We start from the raw sequence: 23,662 nt of genomic DNA on the forward strand, positions 1-23,662 counted from the left end.
GATCGAGTACACTCACTGTGATTGATTATGGATTGAAGGGAGCGCTGAGAGTAGGGTTAGCCTGAATAGTTTGATAGCACAACAATGAGTAACGTGGAAAGATAGACAAGTGTGAATGGATCGAATAGACTGGTCGATCGAACGGCAGGTTCGATCGAACGGGCTGTTCGATCGGCCGGTAGGCTCGATCGGCTGGGCCATTCGAGTGGATTGTTTCTTCCTCTGGTGTGTTTGTGTTTGAGGATTTGAACTTTTGAAGTTTTCGTTGTAGTATATGAGACCACTAAAATGTTCTTACCTTTCAGGTCGATCGATCGAACGGTCCGTTCGATCGGCCGGCTTAACCGATCGGCTGAGAACTTTTGAAGTGGCTCTCAACAGGATGTCGCTCGATCGAACGGACTGTTCGATCGGCTGGCATTCCCTACTACGAACGAATTGTAAAATCAATCAAGTGTTGAAGCATAGTATCTCATGATCCGAAGAGTAATGTTTACCAATCGAGTAGCATACTCGATCGAACATCACTTCGTCAATACCATACCTCAGGAAGTTTGAAAAGTGAGACCATGTGCTAGCCGATCGGCTGGCCCGGTCGATCGGCTGGTATGTCCGATCTGCTGGGCTGTTCGAACAGCCTAGCCGTTCGGCCAGCAAGTCTGACCTGGTAGGCCTTTCATCTAACTCTTGGCTGTTTAATTACTTGTTGCCATTTCGAGGTAGTTTGATAACGAGTGGAACTATGATATCCTCCGTCCCTACTCGTTTCTTCGGCTCAGACAGGAATCACCCAAGTCCGGCCGGTGAATGGTTCGGAACGTCGGTTAGAGTTTAACCCGGAATCGGTGAACCTTGTGCATAGAATCCGAATATTGAACCTCTTAGCTGTTAGAATGACTAGTTAGCCGGTTCAAGCTCCGTTTCTACCGGTTTTAAGGTTTCGGGTGTAAAAGGTTGAGGAAAGTTGGAATTTATTCCTAAAAATGTTAAGATTTGTAAGAGTCTTAGTTTGTTTATGTGGAAACCGGTCAGATCTAGGCTATTCATGGTTGAATGAGGCCAAAGTTTGGTGTTCTTCAAGAACACCATGATGACATCACCCAAGAACACTTAGATCTTGGTGATTTCACGGTTAAAAATCAAGTTTTGAAAGATAGAAAGGTGTAGAATCATGCAATGATCAAAATCGTACAAGAATTAGAGTGAAAACTTACCGGAGTTGAGAGAAATATGAGGAAAAGTGAAGAAGAAGGCTGGTTCGGTCAGAGCTTTCCAAAAATGGAAAGTGTGACAATGACAGCCCTATTTATAGGCTCCAAAAGAGGAAAGTGGCAGCCGATCGGCCAGGAGCTCCGATCAAATGGGCTGCTCGATCGGCTAGGAAGATGCTAGCCGATCGGCTGGCCTATTCGATCAGGATGCCTCCTGTTCGATCCGTGACCCACTTTGAGCGTTTCGCGATGACTTTCGATGTTTCGAATACGATAGAGTTCCTAGTCAAATTACTTTCAGTCCCAATCACTATATCTACATACAAGCATCTACATTTCACGTTTCGATGTCGGTTTCGATTGAGTTCGATTGCTTTTCGAGTTTCGATTTGATTTTCGATTGATTCGCTTGAATACCACACCAAACATATAAATAAACACGCACAAGTAACACGTAAGGCACACACATACGTAATACAATACCAGGGTTCACATAATTCGAGTCTCGAGTTTGATGAATCGATTAGCTTGATTATTGATTGATTAATTTCATCGCATTGTTACTTCCTACTATTCACAGTCGTAAATCGGTCGCATTGATTAAACATTCGATCATTTCATTTAGACAACACTTACTCCACATAATACAAAAAGTAAAGAGAAACATTAACAGTCAAAGAAGTCAAAGTTGACTTGGACTTTGACTTTGACTTTGACATTCGAAAACACGGGGTGTTACAGCCTCCCCTTGTTTAGGGAATTTCGTCCCGAAATTAGGTCGAAGGCTACACAACGCCGTGATTTACCAATTGATGCTTCAGATCTATTTATTTAAACAACTGCGGGTACTTGGCCTTCATGTCGCTTTCGAGTTCCCAAGTGAACTCCGCGCCTCGTTTGCGTTCCCATCGGACCTTCACGATCGGGATGCGAGAGCGCCTGAGTTGCTTGGTTTGGCGATCCATGATTTCGACAGGCTTTTACACGAAGTGTAACGTTTCATTGACCTGAAGATCGTCGAGCGGTACGATTAGATCATGATCAGCAAGGCATTTTCGGAGGTTAGAGACGTGGAAAGTCGGGTGGACGTTACTGAGTTCCTCCGGTAGTTCGAGTCTGTAGGCGACTTTTCCGATTCTTTCCAGAATCCTAAAAGGTCCTACATATCGAGGCACGAGTTTCCCTTTCTTGCCGAATCGGACTACACCCTTCCAAGGTGATACCTTTAGGAGTACGTAGTCACCAACTTCAAATTCCAGGGGCTTACGTCTTCTATCGGCGTAACTTTTCTGTCTGTTCCGAGCTTTTACCAAGTTGTCTCGAATCTGGTGGATCTTGTCAGTCGTTTCTTGTAGAATTTCGGGACCGGTTAGTTGCGAGTGACCGATCTCGTACCATACAATTGGCGATCGACATCTTCTACCATACAAAGCCTCGAAAGGTGCCATTTGAATGCTGGCATGATAGCTGTTATTGTACGAGAATTCCACCAATGGCAGGTGTTTGTTCCAACTACCACCAAAATCTATGACACACGCTCGGAGCATGTCTTCAAGAGTACGGATCGTTCTTTCAGTCTGTCCGTCGGTTTGAGGATGGAATGCAGTACTCAGATTAAGCGACGTACCAAGGGCCGCTTGAAACGTTTCCCACAATCGCGAAGTGAACCGAGCGTCACGATCTGAAATGATGTCACGAGGCGTACCATGATTACAAATGATCTCGTCGGTGTAGATTTGGGCTAGTCACTCCACCTTGTAGTCTTCTCGTATCGGCAAAAAGTGGGCTGATTTCGTTAGACAATCGACTATGACCCAAATACTGTCATGACCTGATGGTGTGGGCGGGAGTTTTGTTATGAAATCCATAGCTATACTCTCCCACTTCCATATAGGTATCGGCGGTTGTTCGAGTAAGCCAGAAGGTCTTTGATGTTCAGCCTTGACTCTTGCACAAGTTAAGCAACTTCCAACGTATAGAGCGATATCTTGTTTCATGCCCGGCCACCAGTAGTTGTAGCGTAGGTCCTGGTACATCTTATCTGCGCCGGGACGAATAGAATACCGGGACTTGTGGGCTTCATTCATGATAATCTTTCGCAATTCGGTCCGCTTAGGGATCCAAATTCGATCCAGATAATTTTTTATATCCCATCGGATTTGCTTACCAACTGAGCTCCGTCGTGATAGATTCTCTCTTTCTTCAATGTACGCTCGTTAAAGCAAGCATGTTGAGCTTCACGAATAAGGGTTTCGAGGTTGTGCTGGGCTTGGATGTTTCGGGTACTGAGCATGTAACTCTTTCTGCTGAGCGCGTCGGCAACCACATTCGCCTTGCCTGGGTGATAACGAATCTCACAGTCGTAATCGTTGAGAAGTTCTACCCATCGGCGTTGACGCATATTAAGCTCTCTCTGATTAAAGATGTGTTGTAAACTCCTGTGATCAGTGTAGATTGTACACCTAGTGCCATACAGGTAGTGTCCCCAAATCTTCAATGCAATGACAACCGCGCCTAGCTCGAGGTCATGGGTTGTATCGTTCTTCTCGTGGATCTTGAGCTGACGAGATGCGTAGGCTATAACCTTGTCTCGCTGCATGAGGACACAACCGAGACCAAGGTTAGAAGCATCACAGTAGACAATGAAATTGTCGCTTCCGTCGGGCAGCGTAAGAATCGGAGCGTTGCACAGCATATGCTTGAGGGTTTGAAAGGCAGTCTCTTGTGCGTCTCCCCACACAAAAGGCTTGTCCTTATGAGTAAGAGCGGTAAGTGGCACAGCGATCTTGGAGAATCCTTCAATGAATCGTCGATAATAGCCCGCTAGTCCGAGAAAAGAACGAACTTCAGACGGGTTCTTAGGCGTAATCCAGCTTTTGACGGCTTCAATCTTCGCGAGATCAACATGGATACCCTGACTATTCACGATGTGACCCAGAAACTGAACCTCCTCCAACCAGAATTCACACTTAGAGAATTTGGCGTAGAGCCGGTTCCCCTGGAGTAACTTGAGAACCAAACGTAGATGTTGCGCGTGTTCGGCTTTCGTTTTGGAATAAATCAAGACATCGTCGATAAACACGATGACGAAACGGTCAAGATAAGGCTTACACACGCGATTCATCAGGTCCATAAAAACCGCGGGTGCGTTGGTTAGACCAAAGGGCATAACAACAAATTCGTAACGGCCATAACGGGTTCGAAAAGCGGTCTTGGGAATGTCTTCCTCCTGAATCCGCAACTGATGGTAGCCTGAACGTAGATCGATCTTAGAGAAACATGATGCACCTTGTAGCTGATCAAACAAATCGTCGATTCGAGGCAAGGGGTATCGGTTCTTGATGGTTAGCTTATTCAATTCCCGATAGTCGATGCACATCCGGAACGATCCATCCTTCTTCTTGACGAAAAGGACTGGCGCGCCCCAAGGAGAGGTGCTTGGGCGAATAAAGCCTTTTTCGAGTAATTCCTGGAGTTGGTTCGAGAGTTCCCTCATTTCGGATGGTGCGAGTCGGTAAGGGGCTTTAGCAACGGGGTTAGCTCCAGGAATGAGGTCGATGCGGAAGTCGATATCATGACTTGGTGGTAGTCGGGAAGATCGTCAGGGAACACCTGAGGAAATTCATGAACCACTGGAACGTCTTTGACTTCAACTTTCTTTTTCTTTTCCTTCTCCGCTACTACAATGTTGGCCAAGAAGGCTCGGTATTCCTTGCGAAGATACTTGTTAGCTTGGATGCATGACATAAGCTTGAGACCCTTCGACGCTGTTTCACCGTACACACACAATAGATCACCATTCGTGAGCAAGAATCGTATCATCTTTTCAAAGCACACAACTTCAACATGGTTTTCACGAAGAAAGTCCATGCCTATTATGACATCAAAGCTTCCGAGTTACATTGGAATAAGGTCGATTGGGAAGATGTGATTGTTGAGTTCAAGAGTACAATCACGGAGTACTGAATTAACGGCAATAGTCCTTCCCGTAGCGACTTCGACTTCGAATGACGAGGACAGATAAGAGCGCTTACAACTAAGGAGCTTCTCGAATTCAAACGACACAAAGTAGTTATCGGCTCAAGTATCAAACAAACATGATGCATAAATACCATTCACAAAGAACGTACCATTAACCACGTTGTTATCCGCCTGAGCCTGATGGGCATTGATGTTGAAGGTTCGGGCATGGGCTGCTTGCTGCTGTTGCTGAGGCTGCTGTTGTTGCTGAGGCTGCTGTTGCTGCTGGGGCTCTTGCTTAACCACCCTGTTCGGGCACCTGTTTGCAAAGTGGTTAGGGTCACCACATGCAAAGCAGACTCGAGCATTGGCTGCTGGTGCTTGAGCTGCTTGTTGGCCTTGAGGGGCAGGGAGTAGAGCCTGGTTGACAGTGGCTTGAACTGGGGCTTGACGGGGACCATAGCGACAGTTCGCAGTGTAATGACCGTAAAGGTTGCAGTGAGCGCAGAAACGACAAGCCAGACCCACTGGATGATGGTAAGAGCATGTCGGGCAGAGTGGGTGAGGGCCTGTGTATGCACGCTTCGCTGGCGGTGCATTGATCAATGGAGTTGAGCGCTGGTGCTGCTGCTGTTGAACCGGTATAGCTTGAAGAGGAGCAGCAGTAGTTGTCACATCACAGTTCTTGTTGCTGGAGCTGTTGTTGTTGTGCTTCTTCTTCCTTCTTGATGACTTGGAGGAGTGAGCAGATAAGTCGGTGGGTGTTGCGGTGGCTTGGTGCAGAGACTTGGTTTGCTTGTCCCAGAAACCAGACTTTACTCGCTTGTCATTGATCTCAGCGGTGAGTAGGTAGGTTTCTTCGATCGTTGCTGGCTTGGAGGCGTGAACAAAATCTGCTACACAATCTGGCAGAGCTCGGATATACTTCTTGATGGTCATCTCTGGAGTCTTGACCTGATCCGGACAGATGATACTGAGCTGCTTGAAGCGAGCAGTGAGAGCAGCGTTATCTCCGTCCTTCTGCTTAATGACCCAAAATTCATCCTCCAGTTTTTGGCGTTGATGAGGAGGGCAGAATTCATCGATCATAATTGCCTTCAGTTCCTCCCATGTCAGCTCGTAAGCTGCATCATTCCCACGCTTGTTTCGTTCAGCAGTCCACCAGTCTAGAGCACGGGACCGGAAGACGCCAGTAGCATTGAGAGTGCGGAGATTTTCGGGGCATCCGCTTTGTCGTAGGGTGACTTCGACTGAGTCGAACCAATGAAACATGGCAGTAGGGCAATCCTCACCGGTGAACTCCTTTGGTCCGCACGCTTTAAACTGCTTGAAGCTAAAAGCTGTCTTGCTGGAATCTTTAGGGGTATCAGCATGAGATCCTTCAGACGACTTGCTAGCGTTTTCATACACCTCACTCACAGCTTTCGCCACGGATTTGGAGATGATAGCAGCGAGACGTCTGTCTCTCTTTTCTTGGCGGGTCAGGCGTTGACGTTATCCAGACGACGACATGGTCTGCAACAGACATCGTCACAGGACTCAACACAACGTAATCGAATCTCACCTCACACGTCTAGATTACTAAACCTTAGGAACACGTCGAAACACATATTACATAATCTCATAGACATAAAAGCACAGAACCCACATAACCACAGAAGCACATAAGCAAGTAGAGCACAGAAGCACATAGTCACGGAGGGCACATACGCACTAAATCACAGAGGCAGGTAATGTTACGTAATTCCCCTATAAGCACATATAGCATTCTGACTGCCTCAAGATCCTATCATTTAAAGCTTGTGTGTCGTTCGTATAGCATATCGAATAGCATCGTATTAGCCTAACTTGATCGTACAGCATAACATAGCATAATATTGTCTGGATTGCAGCAACTGGAGATCGAATGAGGATAGAATAACAGTAAGAGTCGTGTGTGTTGATTGGAATGGCAGTAAAATCGAATAATATCCAAAATATAAACACGTAAACAGGTAAAGCACACAGGAACACATAAAATCAACGAGTCATCCGAGTACGCGACTGCGGTTCTCAGAATCGAAACACATAAAATCGAGAGGTAGATTGTCTGCGGCTACTAGACATCGACTAGCCTAGGCAACTCGACTATTCACAGCAGACTTGTCATCATTTTCGACTCTAGAGGTCGTGTTTCTGCCTCGATTCTTGGGCATTCCACACGCGTTCCCTAGGTCATACTTGTGAGTTCAGGTCGTTGGAGTCCGTCGAGGCCTTGGTGAGATAAATAAAGTCCAGAACAAACTGCCAAGGTTAGGGTTTCACCCCTTGGCTTAGCAATCTCTTCCTTGTTTTAAGAAAATTTAAGGATATTGAGCAGATAATTTCGTCGAGAGTTCACGGTTTTCACACCTAGTCTTGATGAAAATTCTCCTCATACATTTTAGAAAACAATGCGATAAGCATGAATAAATAGATGAAATCAGCATTAGTCAGGCAATTTGCTCAGGAGTTCGCGGCTTTCACACCTATTCCCAACCAAATCGCTTAACTTTAATTGGAAATTCGGGTGCAGTGATAGTGAAGAATTGCAGAATAAGACACATAAACTTGGTCTGATGGTTCCTAACTATAGTCTAGGTCTCTAAGACAGCGATCCGGACTAGGTCGTGTCTAACCTAATTCCCTATAGTTATGGCTCTGATACCAATCTGTCATACCCCAACCGATGGCGGAATCATCGGGGCGCGGCACTGAGCGAAACAGATTGTTCAGAAGTTTCCATAACAACTATTTATATAATCCAGTTAAAGATACGTCCCATACCGTATCCCGAATAAACAAACATGTCATTATAGATAATCATCCAAACAAGTAATTTCGTTCCGACACTCAGATTCAAATATTATTACAGCAATTGTTTATCTGCTTCTAGACCCCTATTCTGTTGACTTTCTGGCTGTAATGCCAGAGGACAAGATCTACAGACAACTATGCCTCAAACGCTTGTTCTTGGCAGACAACTATTTGTTGGGGGCTTCTAGAAACTTATTCTAGCCTCGCTTTCCTAGCAAATAAGCATCCTAATTACCTGTCACATACGTTAAAATAAAGTCAATACATAAAATGTAAAGGTGAGCATACAAGTTTGATAATAGCATATAGAGTTCGAATAGTTTACGCATAACCAGCACGTACACAGAGGAAAACGAAGCATGTTAATTATCGACATGGACCTATCGATACCAATGACTACGGGTTGACCGTCCGAGACGGTTCGCAATACATGATTACCACCGTAATCCATGCAAGTAATTGTCCTTAACAACCCCCGTGTGAACGGGTGCTGAGTCCAAACTATAGTACTACGTCGTTAAGGCAGGCAGACAGCATTCCACGTGTAAACACAATCAACAAGCATTCATTAAGTCACGTAATACATGCATATTGGTTAGCGCTCAAATAGTTTGAGTAGTGTGGTCGTTTGTGTTTTGATATAAGCAAACGTATGTAACACCCGAAAGTGCTAAAAGCAAAACGGGATCGAGTACACTCACTGTGATTGATTATGGATTGAAGGGAGCGCTGAGAGTAGGGTTAGCCTGAATAGTTTGATAGCACAACAATGAGTAACGTGGAAAGATAGACAAGTGTGAATGGATCGAATAGACTGGTCGATCGAACGGCAGGTTCGATCTAACGGGCTGTTCGATCGGCTGGTAGGCCGTTTGGACAGTTCTGTTCGATCGTCCGGTAGGCTCGATCGGCTGGGCCATTCGAGTGGATTGTTTCTTCCTCTGGTGTGTTTGTGTTTGAGGATTTGAACTTTTGAAGTTTTCATTGTAGTATATGAGAACACTAAAATGTTCTTACCTTTCAGGTCGATCGATCGAACGGTCCGTTCGATCGGCCGGCTTAACCGATCGGCTGAGAACTTTTGAAGTGGCTCTCAACAGGATGTCGCTCGATCGAACGGACTGTTCGATCGGTTGGCATTCCCTACTACGAACGAATTGTAAAATCAATCAAGTGTTGAAGCATGGTATCTCATGATCCGAAGAGTAATGTTTACCAATCGAGTAGCATACTCGATCGAACATCACTTCGTCAATACCATACCTCAGGAAGTTTGAAAAGTGAGACCATGTGCTAGCCGATCGGCTGGCCCGGTCGATCGGCTGGTATGTCCGATCGGCTGGGCTGTTCGAACAGCCTAGCCGTTCGGCCAGCAAGTCTGACCTGGTCGGCCTTTCATCTAACTCTTGGCTGTTTAATTACTTGTTGCCATTTCGAGGTAGTTTGATAATGAGTAGAACTATGATATCCTCCGTCCCTACTCGTTTCTTCGGCTCGGACAGGAATCACCCAAGTCCGGCCGGTGAATGGTTCGGAACGTCGGTTAGAGTTTAACCCGGAATCGGTGAACCTTGTGCATAGAGTCCGAATAATGAACCTCTTAGCTGTTAGAATGACTAGTTAGCCGGTTCAAGCTCCGTTTCTACCGGTTTTAAGGTTTCGGGTGTAAAAGGTTGAGGAAAGTTGGAATTTATTCCTAAAAATTTTAAGATTTGTAAGAGTCTTAGTTTGTTTATGTGGAAACCGGTCAGATCTAAGCTATTCATGGTTGAATGAGGCCAAAGTTTGGTGTTCTTCAAGAACACCATGATGACATCACCCAAGAACACTTAGATCTTGGTGATTTCACGGTTAAAAATCAAGTTTTGAAAGATAGAAAGGTGTAGAATCATGCAATGATCAAAATCGTACAAGAATTAGAGTGAAAAATTATCGGAGTTGAGAGAAATCTGAGGAAAAGTGAAGAAGAAGGCTGGTTCGGTCAGAGCTTTCCAAAAATGGAAAGTGTGACAATGACAACCCTATTTATAGGCTCCAAAAGAGGAAAGTGGCAGCCGATCGGCCAGGAGCTCCGATCGAATGGGCTGCTCGATCGGCTAGGAAGATGCTATCCGATTGGCTGGCCTGTTCGATCAGGATGCCTCCTGTTCGATCCGCGACCCACTTTGAGCGTTTCGCGACGACTTTCGATGTTTCGAATACGATAGAGTTCCTAGTCAAATTACTTTCAGTCCCAATCACTATATCTACATACAAGCATCTACATTTCACGTTTCGATGTCGGTTTCGATTGAGTTCGATTGCTTTTCGATTTTCGATGGATTCGCTTGAATACCACACCAAACATATAAATAAACACGCACAAGTAACACGTAAGGCACACACACGTAATACAATACCAGGGTTCACATAATTCGAGTCTCGAGTTTGATGAATCGATTAGCTTGATTATTGATTGATTAACTTTATCGCATTGTTACTTCCTATATTCACAGTCGTAAATCGGTCGCATTGATTAAACATTCGATCATTTCATTTAGACAACACTTACTCCACATAATACAAAAAGTAAAGAGAAACATTAACAGTCAAAGAAGTCAAAGTTGACTTGGACTTTGACTTTGACTTTGACATTCGAAAACACAGGGTGTTACAACCATACCCCTTCAATCACCATATGGCATAAAACACCTAAGGTTAGGGTTTCTTCCACTACGCATGGTCTAACTATAACCCAAAGTGTTACGCCTTGATAAAACCCAATTGTAACATTTTAAAATTTGATTTTCCATAAAATCAAAGTTCAAACATGCACATTTTCTTGAAACAACAAACATGCACAAATTAACCTCACTAAATCATTACTAACTCACAATTTTCATAAACTTAATCCAAACAATATGCATGCTCAAGGACAACCTATAACTTTTACAACCGTAAATTTGATACAAATAAAACTAAATAATTTATATAATTTTTTTTTCTATTTTACTTTTACCCTTTAATTTTCAACATTGACTCTTACAACCCCTTAACTTTCTAAATATTTTTTAATCGAGTTTTACGTCTCTATTTTTATTTACGTGTCATTATAAACTTAAGTTGATTTACATTTCGACATGATTTTTTTTGTGTTTATTTACGATTTTGCCCACAGTATAAAATTCGTTTTAATATTTTTTTTATAAGACTATGGTAGTGTTTTGTTTTAATTGGTTGGCTTGATTTAATTTTATTTGTCATGCCAAGCGGTAGTTTTTCCATCGTTTTAGTTAATTTAGCAAAAGTATGGTAGTATTTTGTTTTACTTTGTTTACTCAATGTAATTTTTTTGAGATCGTGTTACAAGTAGTATGTACAACTGTACAAGTAACTAAAACACAGACGTACATGCTATGAGAAAGAAATATTTCGCTTAATGCCCCGCAACGCTGGCGAGCAAAACCTAGTTTATATAAAAAAGGTAAACCTTAATGAAGACAAAAACACACACTCTGATACATGCACACACACACCCAGATTCTTACAGCACACATGCAAAGTCATCCCCACTATTCACCACCTGTACTATTTTTCCCCTCTCTCTCTCTAAAACCTCCTCTGTTCCTCTCTCTAAAACTCACCTAGGGTTTTAGTTTGTGTTCTTATGGTATTCTAGCAGGTGAAGAACATTCATGTCTGCAGATTCTAAGGTAGTCATTACTTTGTTCAAGATTAATTACTTGTTTTTATTTTTTTTTTATTTTGGTATATATGTTGTTAGAATAAAAAACTGAATAATCAAACTATGGTTTCGTTTGGTTATATATCAGTATATTACCAAATTTAACAAAACTGTTGTTAAAGCTAATTTTTGTATTTTTTTTGTAAGTAATGTGTTATAATTTGGAAAAGTTTTGTTATATATATATTTTTTTAAATTATAAATTACATGTATTAGTTGTAGATGATTCTTCATTGTAAAAAAGTGATTAGGTATTTTTTTTTTATTTTAATCCGATATGCAATTGAATTTGTTAAATAAATTAGGTTAAATCTAAACACATAACCGAATTAAACATACCGTTTGTAACCGAAATCGATCGGTTACGAAAATCTAAAAGCTGAAATACTGGCTGTTGGTATGTTTTTAGACAATAACCGAAATGACCCATGCTCAACCTTTACATGATCTAAGTTTAAGGGTGTTTGGATGTATGTTTAGACTGGTCGGTATGGGGGACGTCCTAGGGGCGTCCCGGGCCGGCGACGGGCCTACACACCGGCCCCCTAGGACCGTCCGCGTCCTCTTCGTCCGCCCACAACCGATCTCGCCGGGCCACCTCCTCTCACATAAACCTATAGATACATACATATATATACATAAAGGGGTTCATCCCACCCCTTGGTCCATCCCCTTTAGGCCCATCCTCACACCCGCTTACGTGGCGGTCTACGTGGCAGCCCATCCCCTTGGGGATGACCCTCACCATACCTTCCTGTCTTATACCGTCTCAAAACAATTGTTTGTGTTAAATAACTGTGATAACTAAAAATTGTGTTTTTTTTTCTTTTTTGAACTGCAACATTGGATCACTTGAGTACCTAATAAATCGGGGAAAAACCCCCTGAATCGAAACCATTACCTAATAGTCCCTAAGGCTTATCTCACCCCCCAAATGTCACTAGGCTATAATGTAGGTAGCTACAAGTTGTTTTTAAAATATGTTTCGAACATTTATGTAATTTGACAAGGAGATAGATGAAAACGGGTCAAACAGGTTGAATCGGACAACTGGCGGAAGATGACTCAAAAAATCATTTTATTTAAAACAATAAATACGTATAAAAATATCGGAGTTCAGAATATTAACGAAGAACTAATGGATCTTTTTTTTAAAAAAATCAATAACCTGTTTCAAAATGCATATCCGAACACCTTCTGTATGATTTGTTTATTACATTTAAAAATTCAAAATTCATTTCTAGATCTTTTTTCCCTCCAATTTTTATAATTAACCATTTTTTGTTTGTTTTTATGTAACACCAGATGATGAATAAACCACCCCAGATGATGACTCGCCCTCCGAATGAAGATTTTTCGCTCAAAGAGACCAAACCCGCCCTCGGTGTTGGTAAAACCGCACACGATAAGCTCACTAGCACCTATGATCTTGTTGAACAAATGCAATATTTATATGTCCGTGTAGTCAAAGCCAAAGATTTACCCGGAAAAGATCTAACGGGCAGCTGCGACCCGTACGTGGAGATCCGAATGGGTAACTACAAGGGTACGACCCGCCATTTCGAAAAGAAAACAAACCCGGAATGGAACCAAGTGTTTTCGTTCTCTAAAGACCGAATCCAATCCACTATGCTCGAGGTTGTGGTAAAAGATAAAGATGTTGTAAAAGATGATTTCATAGGCGGCGTTTTATTCGATCTTAATGAGATCCCGAAACGGGTCCCACCCGATAGCCCATTAGCGCCACAATGGTACAAGTTAGCGGACCGGAAAGGAGACAAACTTAAAGGGGAGCTTATGTTAGCGGTTTGGTGGGGTACGCAAGCGGATGAAGCGTTTTCGGAAGCGTGGCATTCGGATGCTGTCGGGGCTAGTGCGGACGGGCTTGCTAGTATCAAGTCGAAAGTGTACTTATCACCTAAACTTTGGTATCTTCGAGTTAATGTGATTGAGGCCCAAGATTTGATCCCGAATGATAAGACACGGTTCCCCGAGGTTTATGTAAAAGCTATGCTCGGGAATCATGTTTTGAAGACTCGGGTTTCGGTTAGCAAGACGATAAACCCGTTATGGAACGAAGATTTGATGTTTGTGGCATCGGAGCCGTTTGAAGAACCGTTGATTTTGAGTGTAGAGGACCGGGTCGGGCCTAATAAGGACGAGATTCTTGGAAGGTGTGCGATCCCGTTACAATATGTTGACCGGAGACTAGACCATAGAGCGGTTAACTCGAAATGGTTTAATCTGGAAAAACATGTTATGGTTGAAGGTGAAATGAAAAAAGAAGTTAAATTCGCTAGTCGGGTTCACTTGCGAGTTTGTTTGGAAGGCGGGTACCATGTTCTTGATGAATCGACTCATTATAGTAGCGATCTTAGACCGACTGCTAAACAGTTATGGAAATACAGTATCGGTGTGCTCGAGGTTGGAATCTTGAGTGCGAACGGGCTTTCACCTATGAAAACGAAAGACGGACGGGCTACAACCGATGCTTATTGTGTAGCAAAGTACGGTACCAAATGGGTCAGAACCCGAACCATAATCGATAGTCCTACACCTAAATGGAATGAGCAATACACATGGGAAGTTTTCGACCCGTGTACGGTTATAACCATTGGGGTTTTCGATAATTGTCATTTACAAGGCGAAGATAAGCCCGGTGGGAACCGTGACTCGAGGATCGGTAAGGTTCGGATCCGTTTATCGACCCTTGAAACGGACCGCGTTTACACCCATTCGTACCCGCTTTTAGTTTTGCACCCGTCCGGGGTTAAGAAAATGGGTGAGATTCATTTAGCGGTTCGGTTTACGTGTTCATCTTTGATGAACATGATGCATATGTACTCGCAACCGTTACTACCGAAAATGCATTACATTTACCCGTTAACCGTGAGCCAGCTTGATAGCTTGAGACACCAAGCGATCCAGATTGTGTCGATGAGGTTGAGCCGGGCTGAACCGCCTTTACGAAAAGAGATTGTCGAGTATATGCTCGATGTCGGGTCACATATGTGGAGTATGAGAAGAAGTAAAGCAAACTTCTTGAGAATGATGTCGGTTTTGGGGGGATTAGTCGCGATCGGGAGATGGTTCAATCATATTTGCAACTGGAAAAACCCGATCACAACCGTTCTAATCCACGTTCTTTTCGTGATACTCGTGTTATACCCCGAACTCATTCTCCCAACCGTGTTTCTTTACCTTTTCCTGATCGGTATTTGGTACTACCGATGGAGGCCCCGAAACCCCCCTCATATGGAAACCCGAATTTCATGTGCTGATAACGTGCATCCCGATGAACTAGACGAAGAATTCGACACGTTCCCGACTTCCCGACCTCCTGATATCATCCGAATGCGGTATGATCGGCTCAGAAGTATCATGGGCCGGATGCAAACCGTGGTTGGTGATATGGCAACTCAAAGAGAACGGTTTCAGTCCCTATTAAGTTGGAGGGACCCGCGAGCCACGTCACTTTTTGTGACGTTTTGTTTACTTACTGCTATTGTTCTTTATGTTACGCCTTTTCAAGTTGTCGCTATTCTGACGGGGCTTTATGTTTTGCGACACCCGAGGTTTCGTCATAAGCTACCTTCGGTGCCAGTTAACTTCTTTAGACGATTACCCGCGAGAACCGACTGCATGCTATGAGAAAAAGACGATGACTTTTGTCAAAGATTTTCTCTCTTGATGTGTTCTTGGATCAACATAGGTGTAAAAGAACTGAGTTTATGATGGTACAATGTTTAATACTAGTGTTTGTATTGTGTTTTGTGGATATTATGATTGGTTACTTTGCAGCTTGGTAGGTTTGAATTTGGTTTTGAGTGTGTATATCAGTTGTTAGAATCATCAAGATTTTGGTTTTTTTTTTTTTTTGTTCAAGATAATATGATTTTCTGTCGAATATCATGCAGTTTTTGATCTTGGGACATTGGATATTCGACATGGATGGTTGTTAACTGAAAGTGCAAGATGATAATGAGTACCAATATATATTCTTACATTTTTAACGGGCTTTTATCGATTTCGCCTCAGAACGGGTGGGGTAGATTCAGGCTCAAAGCAAGATGAATTCGGGTCGACATAAATTCCAAGCAAAATGAGTTCAGGTCTAAACGGGCTCAAAACAAGCACGTGGTGGAACGGGTGGGGTAGATTCAGGCTCAAAGCAAGATGAATTCGGGTCGTTATAAATTCCAAGCAAAATGAGTTCAGGTCTAAACGGGCTCAAAACAAGCATGTGGTGGACACAAACAATTGTCGCGGTGCTAACCCATTTATCATACATAAAAGAAATATTAATAAAATTTGTTGTACATACAAGCGAACTTTGGTTCAACCCGAACTGAACATGTATTAACCAATTACCCAACCCATTTGACCGATCATTTTGTCAACTCTAGTTCGGATTTCACACTTAAACTTCACTACAAAACAAACAACGTACAACTTCTTCGATAAGCACTCCCTCAACATCGACACAGTGGAAGGAGACAAAATCTCCTAATCAAGTTCTAAGAGTCCAACCGAGTCATCATAATCCGCGTCTAGTATGCCTCATCAACCACGTGTCATGGGCCCACAACACTATTAGAGGCATGCACATTATGTTTGAAGTTGATCTGGCAAATATTTCAGGTTCGAATCTAGCAACCCTTTATAGACGACTGCTTGGTAAAATCTTTGCTGGGGGCAGGTGACGTGAGGCCCTTTGTGTTCCCTGATAACGGGTTCACAGTTGTACGAAAAAATGGTAAAATCTTTGCTGAGGGCAAAATAGATCAGTCGTAACCTGCTATTTTATTTTTCATTTATTTTCTGTAAAGGTTAATACAACAATTTAGTAATAACAAAACTTGCAGTTTAATTTCTATAGTCTAGACCGGGAACCGTTTTTATTAGGAACATGTAGAGCATCGTAGTGACCAAACCCGTCATACAAGACGTTAATAGGATTTTCTTTCCCGTATTCATGACCGTATTCAGCAATACATATAAGGCCACCTGAACCTTCATCATTCATGTAAACAGATATTGGCATCCTGCATAAGAATATGCAAATATATTAACATAAATATAATGTTTTATGCAAAACCTTGGAAGTAGGACTAATAATAATAAAAAACGAAATTTGATGTTTTTGTCATTGTATGCGATAAACTATTTATATCGTTTGATGTAAGCCCAAAATCCTTCATTTAGGGCTTCAAATTCAGCGTTTCGGCTTTCATATAAGAAATCAGTTCTACTTATTTATGTTTATAGACAAATCACATGATTAGTAATTTAACAGCGATTTTGTGTATTGTATTCTTGGGCAAAATAATCAATATCATATATGATAAACATAAACAAGGTCATTAAAATCCTGCAAATACTATTGATTTTAATATATAACTTATTGCGGTTGGGTTACTTTAGCTGTTATGTTGGTTAATCGATTTCTACAAGGTTTTTATGATTCTTGAATTTATTGGATACTTAATACTGCACGTCTAGCTTAATCGTTATCCAAACGTCTAGAATTCTTAACTATCAACATTTGCTTATTTATTAAGGTTTTGCACATGCGAATTTTTGGTGGTTGTTTAGATTTGGGTAAGAGCACTACAGTTTACATGTTCACAATCAAGGGAACAATTGTCAGTTGGATATGTACTACATAAGAGTGTTAATAGCACTCATAGCAAACGCTATAGCGAATAGCGTAGCAAATCACTCATTCATCGCTATGACACTATCTGATTTTGGCGCCTCCACAGCGAGTAAATAGCGGAATATCAGGTTTTTTTTTGTTTTAATATAAATAGCGATAAAATATACATAAACAATAGCTGGATTGTAGGTCTTTTGTTAAATATATGTATAGAAACACCGTATTTGGATATAATATACATATAAAATATTTCTAAAATTTTCTTCTGGTGTATCGCAAAACATAAAATAGCGCCCGCTATTTCATCGCAATCGCTACGTAGCGTATAGGTTACTTGTCGTTATCGTCCGCTAATCGCTATTAACAACTATAGACGGATGGTTTGATAATCAGCCTCCAAGTGGAAATTGTTGAGTTGTGGACTAGGGTTGACCATATTGACAATGTTAGGGTGTGTGGCTTTGGTTTAGAACTACGGGCTTGACCCATAAGGAACTTTAGGCCACATTCTACAAGTCGGTTTAAAGGCAGCTTGAAAAGCTAGTTACTTGAAGAACAAGCAACTACGTGGGATTACCCTAATAGGCCTCTATATATATGATATCTATGTGACCGTAAACCTGTAGCATAATTGAAAATTATAGAAAACCCTATCTAGCTCCGTGTGGACGTAGCTTAATCACACGTAAGAATCATGTGTTATCTCTTTTTCTTGCTCTTTTATACGTGTTGCTAGCGCTCGCGTATTAATACACATGTGAGGTTTAACTGCTAGTTTCCCCAAAGTGTGTGTGTGTGAGAGAGAGAGAGAGAGAGATACTTACTTGAGAACATGAGAAGCCATGAGCAATTCAGGTTCACCTCCCCATACATGTGTCTTCCTTATTTTTGACACATATGAATCGAAGTCACCTTCAATAAACCTGAATTATGTGAAATGCAATTAATAATTACTTATATACAACTCCTATTAAAAAAACATTCATCTTTCATATGAGTAATCACAAACGACATGTAGGCATACCACCGAAATATTTTAATCTGCGTATAGTAAAACTAATCCTTCATATCTCTTCATTTTTAGTGAAAAAGTCATTTATTAACACCGATAGCCTTTTCCACGAGTATTTAGACAAAAACTCCATATTAGAACTAGATCATATTGTGCAGGTAATAAATAAATGAAAAAGAAAATATAGATTGAATGGCACAACAAAATGATTGTAAAGGTACAAGCAAAAAAAAAAAAAAAAAAAAAAAAAAAAAAAAAAATCTTTCACAAGTACAACTCACCATTCTGTCTCTTTTCGTCTTCTAACAAATTCATCCGCTACCTAAAAAATTGTAAATATTAATTCAGTATAATAAAACCAGGTGCATCCGCAAGAAATATAAACGGTTTCTGAATCAGAATTGTTAGTTGTATCAACATTCTACATTAAGCATTTCCCATTTTATGAGTATGTGATAACACAAGTGTAAGTGTGTGTGTGTGTGGTGGGGGGGGGGGGGGGGGGGTACTGTGCTCTGAAGGTATTACTTAAGAAATAACAATATTTGGTAGCAACAAGAAAATGAGACCGAATACAAACTTGGGTGGCATATAAAATAGTTTCAATATACTAACGGCCTGTAGATCCACATTAAAAAATACTATTATTTTTAAAACATACTCTAGCACGTAATTCATCAGCTAACTCTCTTTGGAGACTCTCATTAGGAGCAGGTTTCCCCGATCTTACACAAGCTCCATGAGCAACAGCACGAAACAAACATCTTCCATCCCCAGGTATCCCTGTACAAAATAAATAAATAAATAAATAAAACACAAAATATTTAACCAAATTGGACCAAACCCAACCCGACCCAATTTGACATTTTGACCGTTAGGCCATTAGCCAGCTTACCTATAACTGAATAGTCAATGTAAACTTGCTTTCCATGTGATTGTTTATTATTCTCTTTGACTTCAGCGTGTACAGGTTCAACTTCAGTACTTGAGTTACAAACAAATAATCCGATAACAAGACCCGCCGAGGTACATCCTTGCATCCATGATCCGGATACCAAACTCCATTTCTTTCTTGAAATAATCCTTTGTTTGGGGATTAAAGACCTCATATTCATATTGTGGAGCCCAACTAAATGCATACCACTTTTGATGGTCAATGACTGACCGGTGGTTATTTTTGTAGCGTAATTTGGTTTGGCAAAACCAAGGGAGAGATATGCATATGGTAAAGATTGAGGTATCAGCTTTTGGTGGGGCCTGCTTGGACCGATCATGTGCTTTACGCAGGTTTTAATGGGAGAACAAGCAATCATGGTGTAATGAATCCGGGTTTTATTGTAGGTAATGACACTTGGATCACTGTGGATAATAGTATATGATTTAGATTAATGGAGATAAAGTAAAAACAGCCTAAAGTGATGAAATTTATTCACTGTCTGCAAATTAATACATGTGTACTCAATGTCAAAAAAAAGACCTAACGTTTTACTTTTAAGTATCAAAGGGTTTACGGAAAAGGGTAAGGAAAAAAAAACTTACGGACATGAAAGGCTTGATTAATATAATCTATACATGTTATAACTAAAAGTACTTATATGTGTTATGATTGTTAGATTCGTATAAGTGAAAATAATTTATTATATTTATATTATGATCAAAACTATATAGGTTAACTTTTTTTAGTTTTTATTAGAATCTCGGCCAGTTCCAGACCATAAACTAATCGTGAAACCTAGTTTTTGAAAATGGTAATAAACTCCTAAATAAGACGAATCAACCTAAAACAACCTAAACAAGCCTAAAACATGTCTAAGACTCCTAAAAATGGTATTTTATACTACGCGCTTAGCTTAGAAAAGCCCTCGCTTTGTTAAGCGCCTAAGCTCCGGGCTCCAGGCTCAACCTTTTCGCCTGGAGTGCGCCTTGGGTTTTCGACAACATAGCCGGCCACTTTAGCTCGGTTTGGACGGTTCGGTCAGTTTCAACGGTCGTTGAACATCCCTAGTGATAATCTTGTAAAATACATATAGTAGATGCCATAACTCATAAACAGTCAATTATACTTGTTTACATAACATGTCACTAGTTTTATACAACAAGATGTCGTACAGCTGTCGACATATATAACTATTAATACATCAAAACTTCATCATTCTCCATATTTAGATACATACATTGGCCCTAAATTGTATCCCCAACAACCCATCAAAACTTCATCATTCTCCATATCTAATTTAACATACAGGCCGCGGTGGGATAGTGGTTATCGGGCCTTCCAAAATAGCGGTCCAGAATAGCGGAACCGCTATTATCGGCGCTATTGACCATTATTTTGGATACCTTGGTTAGTGTGGACTCCGAAGATTTCATGGCTTACGATTAGATCTTGTTTCAAATATTGGCACTTTCGAGTTTTGACTTTTAGTATTACTATTAATATTAATATTATATATGTTTTACGTTTTATATATATAAAAATTCTGCATGAAATTAAAATTATCGAAATCCCACCGCGATAATCTATATCTCAAATATAGGCCAGCATAGATTAAAACACATCCAAATGTATAAATTTCGGATAATTATCACTTCAGATAGAACTAACACACAGAATCAGAATAAAACAGCATAAATAAGAAGCAACTTTGGTCAACAACAGTGACATGTTTATTCCAATTCAAAGCATATATCCAATCCATCACAAATCAGTGGTGCAGACAGTAGATTCGACACGCAATTATATGTTCATAAATCATAACCTAATTCTTCATCGAACTTATTGATAACTGTTAAATTGATGATTCGAAGATTCACAGTGAAACACGAATGAAAATGTACAAATTTTGGGGAAAATTGAAGAGGAATGTACCTGTTGAACGTTGAAGAGTTCGAAGAAGAATTGAAAGTTTACAGTATCGGAAACGTTAATGGAGATTGGGATGTATCTCATCTTTGCTAGAACCCTCTAGAAGCTTCTTTTATTTAGGGCATGTTTGGCAACGCTTATTTTAACAACTTATTCACTTATTTACTTTTTAAAAGTGCAACGCTTATTTTAACAACTTATTCACTTATTTACTTCTTAAAAGTTAAAAGGTGTTTGGGTTAGTTATTATACGAAGGGAAAAAGTAAATAAGTCACTTCATCCTGACTTATTTACTTTTCTAAAAAGTCAATAAGTTATAAATTGCTCCAAAATAAGCTTAGCCAAACATGTCCTTAGATACTTATGTTTACAGGTGGATGAACTGAACTCATATAGATTTAAGTACGGGTGTGCATGGGTCGGTTTGGTTCGGTTTTTACTATTAACTATAACCGTAACCGCTAGTTCGGTTATGGAGTTTTGGTAACTATAACCATAACCAAACTTTGGTTACGGTTAATTAGTTATGAAGTTGGTTATGGTTCGGTTTTGGTTAATTTCGGTTAAGTAACCAAGCAAGGTTTGAAATAAATAGGGTTGTGCACAATTTGAACTTAGTTTGAGCCTATTTTATAAGATAACGGAGACTAAACTTTTTGGTTAAACTACCGATTTGGGGTTCTTTTTAATAAGGTAATTCTCAAACAAAAAAAAAATTATGGCCATAACACCTTAGTTCTTTATCAAAATAAATGGCATCTACATCAAGATCATTTTGTTACTAAGATACTTTTATCTTAGTAAAAACCCTCTATATGGTTTTGTAAAACACAAATCCATTATATAAAGTTAACATTACAAGTTCGGTTCGGTTTCGGTTATATCGGTTAACCAAAGCTTCGTAACCATAACCATAACCATAACTGATTGAGCGGTTATACAAAGTTTCATAACCATAACCGTTGGTTATATTGGTTATCGGTTATTAGTGGTTCGGTTATATCGGCTATGGTTCGGTTATCGGTTATGGTGGTTAATTTGCTCACCCCTAGATTTAAGCAACCTAACGAACTTTTTGTTAAAAGTGATTAGTGTTTGAGTTTTTATATTTTAGTAGTTTTAGCTACTTACTTTAAAATCAAAAAGTTTAACGTTTTGAGTTCATAACCGGTTATTTTATAACGTTTTGAGCTAGTAGGTTTTATTTGAGTAAATTACAAGTTTTGTCCTTTAGGTTTACACCAAATTGCAGGCGCTGTCCTTTAGCGCAAAAGTTGACAAGTTTTGTCCTTAATGTTCCAAAATCTTGCATGTTATGTTCTTTAGGGCAAACCAAGTTATTTTTTTCTGTTAAATAAATGTATTTTTGTGATTTCAGAAGATAGATGAGGGTAATTTTGTAATTTTATCTATTTAATTAAAAAATAAAAAATTAAAACATTATATCCCCTTTCTCTTTCAGTCTATCTCTCTCTCTCTCTCTTCTGTCTCTCTCTTCACTCTCTCTCAACTCTCTATTCACAAAAGCTTCGCCGGAAAAAACTCAACACCACTTGAAACGGTCACCACTCTCCACCACCGTCAACACATCACCGCCACCATAAGCGTCCATCTACAACCACCACCATCGTTCATAAACAAAACCCCTAAATCACCACCCTCGTGAATCTACTACTAGCTCTTCCGGTGAACTTTCGGCTTCTGAGAAAAAAGATCTACAGAACAAAGTCACAAAATTGTTTTTGTTGTTAGATGTGGTAAATCATAAATGCCCGTTTTACCCTTGAATGTATTTACTGAACATTACTTATGAGTTGTGATTACTAATAAGGTAATGTTGGCATATAGGTAGATAAAAAAACCAGAGAATATCATCAACAACTGCGAATCGTTGAAGCGGTGTTAGATGTGGTTTCCGGAAGCGGAGCTGCACGTCCGTACACCGCCCTTGAACATCAAACATCAAATCGATTGAATCGCAACTGCATCCCAAAAGAACCCGAATTTCGAATCATAACCCGAACCGGACTTGTCATACTGAACCGGCTGGGCCGATTTGGGCTGCGGTGGCTGAATCAGCTGCTGGGTTTTAACCGGAGAAAGATTCGAATGAGGGTTTTGGTGTAGGAGGAGGTGTAACAAAGACGGTGTACGGGCCGATCTTGCCGATCATCGGTGGTGTCGCCGGTTATTTGTTGATCGACATTTTTAATTGGAATAGATGAAGATTTTTGGGCAAAGTTTGATTGGGTTTTTGAGGAAAAGATTAGAGATGTGTGAAAGTGAAAAGGGAATCTGGAAGGGTTTGGTTTGGAGAGTAAAGTGTTGAAGCAACATCTTCATGAGATAGAGAATGAAAGATCTTTGTTTTATTTTTTAAAGGGTTAAGAGGGA

At 40.6% G+C, this 23,662-nt stretch overlaps 2 protein-coding genes across 2 annotated transcripts; one reads left to right on the top strand and one right to left on the bottom strand.

The window, feature by feature from the left end:
* The first annotated feature begins 11,506 nt into the window (after positions 1–11,506).
* Positions 11,507–15,554, top strand: LOC110897487 (FT-interacting protein 3). Its single transcript, XM_022144232.2, has 2 exons — positions 11,507–11,698; positions 13,036–15,554. The coding sequence occupies exons 1-2, from the start codon at positions 11,681–11,683 to the stop codon at positions 15,379–15,381; spliced, it is 2,364 nt and encodes a 787-aa protein (XP_021999924.1). The 5' UTR covers positions 11,507–11,680; the 3' UTR covers positions 15,382–15,554.
* Positions 15,555–16,502: 948 nt separating this feature from the next.
* Positions 16,503–21,403, bottom strand: LOC110897486 (OVARIAN TUMOR DOMAIN-containing deubiquitinating enzyme 4). Its single transcript, XM_022144231.2, has 6 exons — positions 21,271–21,403; positions 19,297–19,760; positions 19,063–19,184; positions 18,683–18,723; positions 18,214–18,312; positions 16,503–16,775 (listed from the first exon to the last, which is right to left on the bottom strand). Exons 2-6 carry the CDS (start codon positions 19,712–19,714, stop codon positions 16,604–16,606), a joined length of 852 nt encoding a protein of 283 aa, XP_021999923.1. The 5' UTR covers positions 19,715–19,760; positions 21,271–21,403; the 3' UTR covers positions 16,503–16,603.
* Positions 21,404–23,662: the final 2,259 nt, after the last annotated feature.

This window comes from Helianthus annuus, chromosome 13 (assembly GCF_002127325.2).
Source record: "Helianthus annuus cultivar XRQ/B chromosome 13, HanXRQr2.0-SUNRISE, whole genome shotgun sequence".
Lineage (NCBI taxonomy): Eukaryota > Viridiplantae > Streptophyta > Magnoliopsida > Asterales > Asteraceae > Helianthus > Helianthus annuus.